Source organism: Microchirus variegatus (assembly GCF_963457635.1).
Source record: "Microchirus variegatus genome assembly, chromosome: 5".
In the NCBI taxonomy this organism is placed as follows: Eukaryota; Metazoa; Chordata; class Actinopteri; order Pleuronectiformes; family Soleidae; genus Microchirus; species Microchirus variegatus.
The window spans coordinates 5,928,919-5,942,914 of record NC_139806.1 but is presented as its reverse complement, the minus strand read 5'-3'; the positions used below and the strand labels follow the sequence as shown (position 1 = coordinate 5,942,914).

The following is a 13,996-nucleotide window of genomic DNA, read 5'->3' as shown; positions in this document are numbered from 1 at the left end:
GTAGCTGTATAGTTTCACATGTGAACACAGAAGCTTCAGCCTAAAGTGGGTCACCTGGAGGAGGGACCCTGAAAAACACACACCTGCTGATTCCTGGAACATCACTGACGACGTGTCCGCGAGTATCAGGGCAGAGAGTGTGTGTGTTTGCACAAATGGAGCGTTACCTGGAAACCATCAGCCGAGCCTTTTTTTATACGGTCTAAAAATAAACATAAACTATCTGCTTCTTTTCTTCAACGGTCATCCAAAAAAAAAAAGTCCTGAAAATGAAATCAGGAGATTTAGATAAAAACGTGTTTTTACAGTTTAACCCTTCTGTTACGCCAACTGTTGAGTTGGTCAACTTTGAAGGATTTGAGTAAAAAAAATGTTTAATGCTAAGTTTCCTACATTTAAAACAAGACGGAACCAAAACATGTGAACTATAATGAAAATATTAAAGGTGCCATATGTAAGAATGTGGCCAAAAACTGTTACTACATTGAAATTCAAAATACCAAGGTCTTTTAGGTTTCGTTTTTTTGACGTAACTGGCAACCCGTGGTTGCTCGGCAGCTGAGACTCTACTTACTGCAATGATTGGTAGACGGCGGTAGGTGGCGCCACATGATGCCAAAACATGATTTCAAAACATAAACATGATTTGCAGTCTGCAAAATATATTTTTTAATGCAAATATTTTGTCTGTACTGTTGTTGTTGGTGAGTTCAGTTTGTTATATGAACATTATTCCTGAGTCTCATATTAGGAGGATTTTATGGCCAGTTGCTTTAGATTTATTACATAATGCACCTTTAACTACTATACTCTGAAGCTGTGGTTCTCAAATTGTGGTAACATCTACAATTAAGTGTGTTTGTGTTTGCGTATGAACAGCGTTTCCGTCACAAACTAAAAACAAAAAACACACCACTGCACACCGTTCACATCTCATCCATCACCGGCCCAATCCCGTGTCCATCCATCTTTGTCCGTCTTTCATGTTTTTTTTTTTTTATCAACAACCCTTCAATCAACTGCGGCTTGAAGAAAAGAAGAAAAAAGAAAAAAGCAGCCTCCGCCTCCCCCGCGTCCGTCGGCTGAACCGCTGAGACATGTGTTTCTGGTTTGAGAAGCTGCAGTAAAACGCAGCGAGTTGGTTCAAATATAGCGACGGCGACGCTGCCGCGGCTATCGTTTATGAATGATGTGTGTGTCGTGTGGTCGGCAGAGGGGTGGAGTTACGGTGCTGGTGGTTGTGGTTATAAGAGACGGATGCAGCCCCAGCGCTCATTAGGCCAGAGATTTGCAAACCACTGCCGAGCTCTATCTTTAATACCAAACAGAGGCTTGTCATCTGAACGAGGAGTGCGGTTTTTTTTATGGTGGAGCTTTGGGATTTTCTCATAGTAATGACAGATGTGTGTGTGTGACAGAGCAAAAGAAGCACTTTCTCATCTGCCACCTCTTTGGCCCATTTCAGACTCCATATTAATATCCGTCCTCAGAGATCTCATCCCAAGGTCACAGCGCTAACTACATCTGTTCACAAATGATATTGGAATGTGTCCCGAATGCGTCGTCGTCTTCTTCTTCTTTTTGGCCACTTATCATTTCACCGCTGTGTGACGATCAGCGTTTATAACATAAAGAAAGGGACAAACGGTGACGCAAAGGCCCATTTATACTCCATTTTCGTCTGTTTGTTTTTACGTCCGTCCGTCCGTCCCGAGCGTTAGCGCCGTCACGTTAGCTTCAGCATGCTGACCATTTGACATCGCGGATATCGTTTACGTCCTGGGTGGGTTTCGTCCAAAAAGCAGCAAGCAGTTGATGATAATTAAAGTTTTAGTGTTTTGTTTTTGTAAAAAATTGCAAGAGTAGCCCAATTTAAGCTGGCTAGCTAGCTGGCAGTAGCCGGTAAAGTTATGACCATGGATAATAAATGTATTTATTTATTTATTTAATGTTCAATGTATTTAATAAATACATTTAAAGTAGTGCTGGGCATTAGGTTAACGCACGTTAACGAACTGTAACGCATGACGTGCTTCCAAAAGACGCGTGTGACTTCATGTTTACGTGCTGTGGCGCCGGAGTCCAGGCACCAGTTAGCTCCGTTAGCTTCATTAGCTCGTTTTGCGCCGTCAGCGCTCAAACTGGAGCAATCTGTTTACTAAACGAAAAGAGCAGCGTTTATCGTTACTTAAGAGACTAATTTTAACAATCCGGAGTCACGTAAACATGACATCACGCGCGTCTTTTTCCGGTCAGTCGTCATGGAAACGCGTCATGTGTTAACATTGACGCTGTTAACCGGCACTAACGTGCCCAGCACTTATTTAAAGTAGCCTGTTGGCCAAGTGTCTTTTTATAATAGAGTCAATAAGATGGGTAATACAAATTATTTTTGAAGTAAAGTCAAAAAAAATGCGAAAAATATAGTTTGGTTTTATGAAAATAAATTAACTGCAAACATTAATTCATGCTAATTTAGTTAAAAGTGAATATATTAGGCTGGTTCAATTTCAATTCATTAGTTTGGTTCAATAACTAAAATGTTAAGAAAATAATTTGGATCAAGGCAAAGAATTAAGATTTATTAAATGAATGAATGAATGAATGAATTAATTAATAAATAAAAAATTCTAATCTTGTCAATGTCTTGACTATATTTTCTATTCATTTTGCAACTCTTTTGATGAATGAAAGTGTGACTTTTAATGGAAAACACAACAAAATTGTATAGGTGACACCAAACTTTTGAACGTTCTCATAGTTCCAGGTATTGAGTTGTTAAATGTGCAGAATTAAGTGAAAGATAAACAAAATGTTGCTCTGATGATGATGAAGGTTTCAATATTTTACCAATGAAGAAGAAAAACAGTGGGAGACGGAGAGGAAGCTCTCCACAGAGTCCAGTATTTGTAACCAGCTCCGTTTAGCAGCCCGTTTCAAATATGCTGCTCTGACTGTAATGGATTTTAAATGTGGCGAGAGGGAAGGTGGCAGCCTGGGGGGGGGGGGGGGGAATTACCTGAGTGACCACGAGAGCTGTTTTTAACTTGTTTCGACGGCGGAGGACCTGTATCGAGGCCAACGAACACAATACACATGCTGCCCTACTTTCAGAGCATCCATCTCATCTGCAGGTCACTCCTGTTGCCTCCAAGGACAAACAGCCCATTAGCTAAATGAGCCTGGGGTCCCGTGCACCTGTCGTGTGTCACACACACACACACACAGACACACACACAGACACACACACAACGCATCATCGCGTACGTACGGGAAACACAAAGCACCACGTGGAGACGCTTAAACAAACCAGACACGACAACTACACGAGCGCGGGCTGTGGCACAAAGTGAGCTTCGTATATATATCATTGGTTCTCAAAGGGTGGCCCGCAGAAACATTTCTGGCGGCCCCGCAATGAATTACAGTTGATAGTATTAATCCAGGAGCTACTAAGCTTGTTAAATGTTTATTGGACATTACTGGATACAGACCAATAAGTGTAAACAAAATGACTGGGTATTTACCTGGTTTCTATATGGTGAATTTTAGTGTATTATTGTGTTATAAGCTGGTAATAAGCAGGTAGCTACAGCCCCCAATTACTAGCTATTTACCCAGTAAATATATGGTAACAGAAATGTGTTACTTGGTATTAACCTGTAATTAGAAGGTAAGAACAATGGCCAAAATACTGGGTAATTACCCAATAAATTATAAAGCGCTATTATATTAACACTTAAATTACATTATATTAACGCTTATATTACTTAACGCTAAACTGTAGAACTGCAATCTGGTCATTAAAATGTGTACAAATGGGATTTCTTTCTGTTTTTTTTTCCTTTGGCGGCCCTCAGTCCAATGTTGGGTTCCTAAATTGGCCCTCAGGTATCAAAACTTTGAGAACCCCTGGTATGAACGATTAAACATCGTAATATGAGCTCACGTTTGTATGTATAGTATATCGTATTTAGTATAGTACTAGTCAGAGGTGGAAAGTAACTAAATACATTTACTCAAGTTATACCATTGAATACTTTTTTTTGTGTATTTTGTATTTTTTAAGTACTTAAATACATTAAGTATTTTACATATTGACTCAAGTATTGTACTTGGCTGCTTTATAAATCCTATCCGTTACTGAGTAAAAATAACAATTCAGCACTATGAAGACCTACAGGGGGGAAAATATACACCAGGACCCATTAGCACCAGTACTGGCGCTTGACCATAGAGGGCGCTCGCCAAAAATGACGCAATATCCCGTGTCGCACCGGGCGCGTGAGCTCCAAAATACTTTTGGACATATTTCTACTACCCTCACACCCCACGCAAAGTTACTTTTACTTAAAGTACATTTCAAATGAACTACTTTTTACTTCTACTTGAGTAATATTTCATCAAAGTATTGGTACTTTTACTTGAGTGTAATATTTTAGTACTTTTTCCACCTCTGGTACTAGTAGTATGCCCCATAGTTTACACACAAAAAGCACCTGGTTCAGGAAAACATCACGGTTTTTACCCGATCATCAACATCCCTGTCCACTGAGACGGCGAAGAAGACGGTAACCATGGAAACCGTTGCTTGAGATAGCGCGAGGACGTCTGCTGGCACCCAACCAACCAACGAAAGACTACGAGGTTAAAACACAAACTAGGTGAGTAAAATCCTGGAGACTGCGACGGAACGTGAGATCAAGTGCTCGAGTTTAAGAGTTTAGGTCTATGTCATATCAATCTATGTACGCCTAAAAATCCTGATTTTTATCGGAAATCTGCACAAAATATGGTACTTCTGCATCACAATCTCGACGTTGTGATATAGAAAACATCACATATCTTGCAATAAATGAGACTAAATCAGATCTGAATCAGATCTGCAACAAAATGTCATGGTTTTTTCTTTCTTAGCTCATCTCCACCGTCGCACTATGAGTATTTATAAAGAAAACCACTTCAGGCGAAATGTGATGTAAATACAAATTTTACGATTTGAGACTTTATTTTTGTCACCACCAAACGCATCCATTTTAGATCAAATCCAGCTCTATTTGACTATTTTTCTTGTACAAATGTCGTTATATTACTCATCAAAGCTCAAATATACACAATCAAACATCTTTCTGGGCACTTACAGCTTTCAGAAAAACTTTGTTGACCTACTTTCAGAGCTAATACACAGGGGTTTTCTGGAAAACATCCTGTCACTCATCAGTCACATGGTGCAGCCTGATAATAAAAGCTGATCCAAGCAGACTTTAAAGTTTTACCGATAAGAGAAGTTCTTCTTCTTCTCTCTCTCTCTCTCTCTCTCTCTCTCTCTCTCTCTCTCTCTCTCTCTCTCTCTCTCTCTCTCTGTGAATGCAGAGCCCGGCAGGAGCTCCGGAGTGAATTGTGCCTCTAACTGTGCCGGCGTTATTCCCTCACTTCTCATTTAAGTACAAAAGGAGATGCACTTGCCTATCTATTTTTCATTGTGCAAAACAGGACTTTTCAACATAACATCCACCCTGGGATTGTTATTCCTGGATCCTGTGATTCTCTGAATAGTTATTGCTCTCTGGGGGTGAAAACAACCCCAAAAAAACAAAACAAAGAAAAAAAAAAACCAGAGAGGGAGAGAAATTCAACGTCAACACATGTTCCGTTTTTTTATCTGATTTATCTCCAGTCTCCACTGGTGGCAAATCAAGTGGTCACAGGAGACTTGGCTGTTTTGGGCGGCCAACTCAAGTGGACCCAAGAGGGAAAGCGCAAAATACAGATGTAGGACACGGGAGCGAGGTTCCTTCCTTGACAGGCGCTGTTTGTGTAAGACTATCCTTTCCAGCATCCTGTCCCGGCTGGGAATCACTGCCGCTCCATTGGAATTGTGGGTCTTTGAGTTTGTTTGGCCTGAGGCGCAGAGGTCAGTGCACCAGAGGTTCATCTCTTCTACTGCGTGGACGACCTTGGACGAGATCGGCGCGTGCCTTTAGGAGCACGTTTAGCCCCGTTATCTTCTCGGAAAGGTCGTTTTTCGGGGGGGAACGGGTAAGAGTTTAAGCAAACAAGCTCCTGGCCTCACTTTTCACCCTCCTCCCTCCCCCCGTGTTCACTCAATTCTGACCCATTTTCACAGTTCCCTTAAAGCGGAACTAGACCGGAAGTTCCTATTAACGCTGTTTTTTTGGTGTGTATCTGCGTCATTACCTTGTTTACGAAGCCCTGACGGTTCGAAACAAACAGTTCAGCCATTGCTGAGAACGCTGTGATTTATTGTAATCTCGGGGCTCAACGAGATCACTGAAAATCCCGTAATAGTTATGTAAGCAGCGGTTCTCCTGAACAACCGATCCTCCTGCTCCGGGCACTAGTCCGGGCACATCCGGTTGCGTACATTGAACCGCAGAAGAAGAATAACGTCCGTTGTGGAGGTGTTTCACGAGCGACAGTGTCTTCTGACTCTGGGTCAAAGTCATAAAAGGGACTGCGGCGTGGAGTCGTGACGAAGCTATTTTTAAACACTGTTAAAACAATGTTTTGATAATGAGGAGCAGTGCATACACCGTTCCAGAGGGGGGCGCTGCGCTTCTGAGAGCGGATGTGCTGGATAGTACTGGCCAATCACAAGACTCTGTCTTCTGGGGGTGAAAGTTCACTCTGAAATCTCGCAGCAGAAAAACATCGTCAGAAAAGAGGATTTCTATCGGCTCGTTTACAGCAACTAGGAGGTTTTTGACCATAAAAACAAGTTAATATATGTAAGTAGACCTCCATAACTAACATTGATGTGCAACAGGACCACTCTGTGACCTTTAAAAAAGCATAAATATTGCGTTTTTTTTCATCATATTGCCACAAGAGCTCCTGATATCCTCCACGAATGAAAATTGCTTTTCCCGGTCCATACCCACCATAGGAAATGAACCAGAAAAACACTATATTATTATTCGTTCAACAGATGGAAAACACTCACCGACACATCCTCTCAAGTCACAACCCTTTCACCGCGGGTGGGTTGTGAACAATGCAGTAAAGGGGAGAGGGTTCAAGGAGCAGCGGAGGAACGCTCGACTTGTGTCATCAGAAACACTGCAAACGCTCAACCTAAACAAATCTATGGTTTCCTGTTTTCTCTCCACAGATTTCCAAGTTATGGCTCTTTGTTTTTTTTTTTAGAAAAAGATCTTTGAACTAGGTCGCTTAGTACACTCTTAGAAATAAAAGTGCCAAGTAGAACCATATAAGGTTCTTGTCCTCGTAGGAGAAAACTTTTAGAAAGGTTCCACCTGGAACCCTTTTGGAGGGTTCCACTAAGGACCCTTTTAAAACCCTTTATTCAGGAAAGGGGTTTTAAAGGGTTCTCTGGGTCAAAATGGTTCTTACTGGAACCATTAGTGTTACCAAGAACCCTTGAAAAACCATTTCTTCGGGGAAAGGGTTTTTCTTTATTCAGGAAAGGGGTTTTAAAGGGTTCTCTGGGTCAAAATGGTTCTTACTGGAACCATTAGTGTTACCAAGAACCCTTGAAAAACCATTTCTTCGGGGAAAGGGTTTTTCAGAAGCAAATGGTTCCAGGTAGAACCTCAGCCCTTGTAGGGTTAGAACCCTTATGGAACCCCTTATTTCTAAGAGTGTACACACACAAATACGTAAGGCAAAAATAAAGAGTACCGACAGGAACATTTTTAAAAATCCATAAAATAAGTGGACAAAGCGAGACGTAATAGATAGTTGTGAAATAATGTTCGACAGACTTCAGACTTTTCTATTCAAAGTCCGTTCAAATGAAACACATGTGGAAGAGGACGGAGCTTGAGCTCTGACACAACAAATGTGCTTCTGCCAAAAACGACAGCTATAAACATGTCATCGTTCATTCACCCCCCCCCCCCCCCCCCCGACTTCTCTCTCAGGTCATTTGATTTTCATTGAGGTTATTATGAAACGTCTGATCGTAGAACGGCCAAAATATGTCGCCTGTATTTCAGATTTAAGTCTGAGCCGTGAGCTGTAAAACTCCTAAAAGACTTCCTGTCGATTCCCTGTCCAGTAAAATATAAGAGCGTCAAATAATGAAATTCTGATGAATTGAATCGCAGACCTACAGTACAAACATATTCCATTACAATAACTTTCATTTACTGGACAGTTTCGACCAAAGTTGAGTCCTTCACTTGTTTTCCTCGATGCACTTCAAGTACACAGACGTTGCCAGTATCATTCTGATAAAACTACATCCTTCCTTCCTGCGATAATGAAAGCCAATAACTCTCCACCTGCTGGTTCTCTTCTCCCTTTACGACCGACGGTAAAAACTCAAATAAACACACGCACAGATTCACAGAGGCCAATTAGTCCAGTGTTTTTTCCCACATCTCAGCAAATATCATTACTGTTACTTATAAGAAGGAATAGAACGAACAGAACCGCGTCTGTATCTGTTACTGTTCCCACTCCTGGAACTCCTGAACTATGCAAAATGGCGACAAAGAGTTCATTGTGGATTTGTTTTTTTTTTTTTCATCAGGTGTAGGTGGTGATGTACGACACGGATCCAGAAGGCTGCGGCACAACACGGGAGTCGTGTGGAAACTTGGCTTTACTACGCACAGCTGAATTTAAATTGGCTGTTTTCCACAAGGCGACTCATCACTTTCAGCGCAGGGCGTGTGAAAACTGAGCAGAGCGACTGCAGCAAACCGCAGGCGCTCCATCGGTCGTAGAAGGAAACCACCGACGTTCATTTGGTCTGAAAATTTCGCCAAATTCCCGTGACAGAAATCACACGAAAAATAAATAAATGGACACACAAGGACTGAAACTATGGCAAAATGTATTTACCCGTACATTTGTTTTGTCATGGAACTGTAAAAAACGCTGTGAAAACTTTGACAGGGGACGACGACACTCTTAGAAATAAAAGTGCTAAGTAGAACCATGTAAAGTTCTTGGGCTTGTCCTCATAGGAGAACCCTTAGTGTTACCAAGAACCCTTTTAAAACCCTTTATTCAGGAAAGGGGTTTTAAAGGGTTCTCTGGATCAACATGGTTCTTACTGGAACCATTAGTGTTCCCAAGAACCCTTGAAAAACACTTTTTCAGAAGCAAACGGTTCCAGGTAGAACCTAAGCCCTTGTAGAAGAACACTTTTGGAACCCTTATTTCTAAGAGTGTACCAACAGTAAAAACACAACAACTTTGTTCTTGTTGAGTCATCCTGACAGAGCCTTCTGTCTGTACTACACTCTTAGAAATAAGGGTTCCAAAAGGGTCCTTCTACAAGGGCTGAGGTTCTACCTGGAACCATTTGCTTCTGGAAAACCCCTTGGGTTCTTGGTAACACTAATGGTTCTAGTAAGAACCGTTTTGATCCAGAGAACCCTTTAAAACCCCTTTTCCTGAATAAAGGGTTTTAAAAGGGTTCTTGGTGGAAGCCTCCAAAAGGGTTCCAGGTAGAACCTTTATAAAAAGGTTCTAGCTGGAGCCAAAAAGGGTTTTCCTATGAGGACAAGCCGAAGAACCTTTATTTCAAAGAATGTAGGCGTTAATCTCATCCGTCATTGTGCGCCTGTCAGGGGGAGCTCACGATAACGGACAAAACATAGCAATACCACCAGAAACTGTGGGGGGCCAGTAGAGAGTTAACCCTCTATCTGACAAGTGACTGCACATGGTACCTTCCACGGACATCTTGTCTTCTTGTAGTGCCCTGCAATGACGCGCTATTGTTGAATTTCCAAGTATTTCAATGAGTGCCCGATATCAGTGAGGAAAATGACAAAGAGGAGGCTTTACACGGGCTTTTAAAAATAGTGAAAAAGTTCCGAAAAGTGTCTCTGCGAGATGGTGTGGATTTATATACAATACCGTTCAAAGGTTTAGGGTATTGTATCGTACAGGTGACTCCAAACTTTTGAACGGTAGTGCACCTACACTTGACATTTGTAGTCGCTGGACTCGACACTGGAAATCGCGGACCAACACTGACCTGTCTTGAAGACCTCGTAGCGAACAGAGAACCCAGCGCCGTGCGTCTCGTAGTCGGAGACGAACTTGATGAGCAGCTGTCCGCCGCTGGAGATGATCGGCGACGGCGCGATCTTCCCGCAGAACTTCCCCAACATGGGCGAGAGCTCGTCCTCGCCGTTGTAAACCTCCACGTAGTCGTACCTGTGAGGAGGAGAAACGGGTTAAGTTGTGTCTGAGTTGTGGAAAAGTACCTCATGTTTACACGAAACATGAGCTGGTAATTGATTATTTTAAATTAACCTTTGCCGGCGGATTATTGAGCGCCGCAGTTTGTGCCTCCGCGGTGTTTTATTGCACACACTTTGCTCCAATGCACACAGCTGCTGAGCACATGCATGAGTAATCGCCGCTTCTGACTGGGCCTAATTTAAAAGTGCTCCGAGCGAGGCCCGGCTTGATTAGTGGCGATGCAATTTAAAGAGGTATTCCGCTAATTTTACACATGTGAAAGTCAGTTTACAAGAGTGCAGATGTTAAACAGGAAGCCGGGGTTACACATTAGGAGCATGGGAGTGGGGGTCTTTCTGTCTTATTTACTCTTTACATCCTTCAGCTTTTTACAGGAACAAACATCAATTTAGAGCGATGTTTTAGTGTCAAATGGCATCATAATAAGATACGGACGGATTTAGTGCCACTGCAGATATTAAAAATGTTGCTGTCAAGCTTTCATGACAAGAACATGGTGATATTTTACAGGTGAAGGAAACATGTTATAGAACACTTATAGAACTTTAAAAATACACCATTTGCAGTAGCCAAATTGTATTTATGCATTGCACAATATTGCATCCACAATTTGAGAAAAAAAGTCATACTATAGTATGTCGTCCAAAATTTGACAAAAAAGTTAAAAAATAAAACATTTCTGTTTGACAAAAAAATCAACAGATATTTTTTTGTCCAAAATTTGACAAAAAAGTTTCCAAAAAATGTTGTCCCAATTTTGAAAAAAAAAAAAAATCCAGTTTGACAAAAAAGTTAAAATATATGTTTTTTGTCCAACATTTGACAATAAAGCTTAAAAAAAGAGAAAAAAGTCAAACATTTGAAAAAAAAAAAAAAATTGGCTAAATTTTAAAGCGGAACTAGACCGGAAGTTCCTATTATCGCTGTTTTTTTTGGTGTGTATCTGCGTCATTACCTTGTTTATGAAGCCTGACGGTTCGAAACAAACAGTTCAGCCATTGCTGAGAACGTTGTGTTTTATTGTAATCTCGGGGCTCAACGAGATCACTGAAAATCCCGTTAACGTTACGTAAGCAGCGGTTCTCCTGAACAACCGATCGTCCTGCTCCGGGCGGTAGTCCGGGCACATCCGGTTGCGTACATTGAACCGCAGAAGAAGAATAACGTCCGTTGTGGAGGTGTTTCACGAGCGACAGTGTCTTCTGACTCTGGGTCTGACTCCGGTTTAAAGTCATAAAGGGACTGCGGCGGGGAGTCATGACGAAGCTATTTTTAAACACTGTTAAAACAATGTTTTGATAATGAGTAGCAATGCATCCACCGCTCCAGAGAGGGAGCTGCGCTTCTGAGAGCTGACGTGATAGATTACGTCACTTCCAGATACCTGGCCAATCACAACACAGGTGGGAAGGCTCTACGCTGGCTGGCCAATCACAACACACTCTGTCTTCTCGGGCGAGATTTACGGCTAAAAATAGCGCGACTGACAAGCGCTTCGAAAAGGACAGATTTCAATCGGCTCGTTTACATCAACTAGGAGGATTTTGACCATAAAAACAACTTAATATATGTAAGTAGACCTCCATAACTCACATATATGTGCAACAGGACCACTCTATGTGACCTTTAACAAAAAAGTCCAAAAAAATTTTTTGTCCAAAATGTGACTTTTTTTTTTTTTTTTTAAAGAAAAAAGTCCAAAATGTGGCAAAAAAAAAAAGTCAAAAACAAATTTTGGACAAAATTTGAACAAAAAAAAAAGTCCCAAAACATGTTATCCAAAATTTGAAAAAAAAGTCCAAAATAAAAGAACATGGTGATATTTAACAGGTGAACGATACATTCTTATCATACACAATAATACACTACACTTGCAGTATGTTTTCATGCACAGGTAAAGGAAAGAGAAGAATAGAATTATAAGTGCCATAAAAAACACCCGCCCAAAAAGATTTAGTTTATATCAGCAAACACAGATGCAGATGATCTATACTTTGCGTCTGTGAAAGTCTCATATTGACTGACTTTAGAATGACTGACTATTTATTTATTTCTTATTAAAAAACAATCTGGTGGAGCTGACTATAGTTTGTCTTCCTGTCTGAAATCTGTGAATCCCAGCAGCTTTTTCCCCAGATGTGGCAGCTGTAAAGTGAAACAGAAGAGGAGGAGGCGCTAAGACGGACAGCACATTTAATCTCAAAACTCCAAACGTATATATGTCAGGAACACATCCGTCAAACTCCAAAATAATCTGACCATGTATTTTTTTTTTTTTTTTTTTCGATCCACGTCCACGAGCGGGGGGAGTTTGAGGTGAAAGATGATGTTGCGCTTGTGTTGTCTTACGCGAGCGCCATCTCAGTAGGTGTTGGGTTTGGTGAGAATAAAGAAAAACATTGGATGTGACAGAGTCGAGATGAAGTCTGGCGGCGGCGGAGAGCGAGCGAGGCAGCGATAAAAGAAATATGACGACGCGGCACTGTGAGTCTCCCGTGGATCCCACTGAGCACAGTGAAGGACTTCATCAGTCGCAGACCTCCCACCATCGCTGCAGGACCTCATCCTTTACCAGCTGACACACCCCTGTCCACCCACTATCAACTCCACAACATCTCAGGAGTGTGTTTGAGTGTGTGTGTGTGTGTTGTACACGGTGTAAAAACAGGACAGTAAATACATCCGTCTTAGAAGTTAATGTTTTTGTGCATACACTTAGAAATATCCTTATTTTTTTAAGGAAAAGCACTTTTTTTTCAATGAATATAACATTAAATGAATCAGAAATACACTCTATACATTGTTTATGTGGTAAACGACTATTCTAGCTGGTTTTTAATGGAATAAGTACATGCACTCTTAGAATTAAAAGTGCTAAATAGAACCATTTAAGGTTTTTCGACACACCGCGGGGTCGATATCCAGGCCTTGTTCAAAGTAAACCGAAAATGCCAAGAATTAATGCGAAGCAGCAGCTGCAACAAGACGCCAAATTTAAACCTTTTATCACAAAAATAATGTCGTTACACGGACACTGAACGGCACTGAATTCATCTCTACTGTACTGTGTTGGTGGTCTGTGTGTTCGCCGCACACAACACAACACAACACAACGTGACACACAACTGATGCTATCAGTGCAGCTAAGATCACAGAGCAAACCTCGCTAACACATAATCTGAGATGACCATCAATCCTGAGCCACGCTCACATTTCCTCTTTCCGTTATCGAGGTCGACTCAAGCAGGAGTTAGCAGCTACTTTCAGTCTGAAAGCTCAGGTTTAGTATGAGGAAGTGACACATATTCATTTTAGCTAGTTACCTTGCTAACATAGCTCGTTAACTAGCTAAAAATTAGGCTCAATTAATACAATCTATGATGGCTTTAGTCTATAAGACAATGTTTGCCACTTTATCTCACTTTTAAGACATTTTAGCTAAATAACTAGCCAAAATAGCTAGTTAACTAGCTAAAATAGCTAGCTCAAATGCGACTCAATTAATACAATCTATGATGGCTATATTCTATAAGACTATGTTAGCCACTTTATCTCCCCTTTAAGACATTTTAGCTAGTTCACTAACTAAAATGAGCCATAATTAATACAATCTATGATGGCTTTGGTCTGTAAGACAATGTTTGCCATTTTATCTCACTTTTAAGACATTTTAGCTAATTAACTAGCTAAATTAGCTAGTTAACAAGCTAAAACGGGGCTCAATTAATACAATCTATGATGGCTTTATTCTATAAGACTGTTTGCCACTTATTCTCACTTTTAAGAC

The 13,996-nt window shown here is 41.0% G+C and overlaps 1 protein-coding gene across 1 annotated transcript in view; it reads right to left on the bottom strand.

Annotated features, from left to right (window-relative positions):
• The window catches only part of LOC310926982 (neuropilin-1a-like), a gene marked incomplete at both ends in the record, with an annotated part of 100,485 nt that overhangs the window by 52,157 nt on the left and 34,332 nt on the right, over positions 1–13,996 (bottom strand). The window contains one exon of the mRNA XM_083889213.1: positions 9,980–10,161. Within this exon, the coding sequence (XP_083745339.1) occupies positions 9,980–10,161 (182 nt within the window). The remainder of the gene's footprint in view (positions 1–9,979; positions 10,162–13,996) is intronic.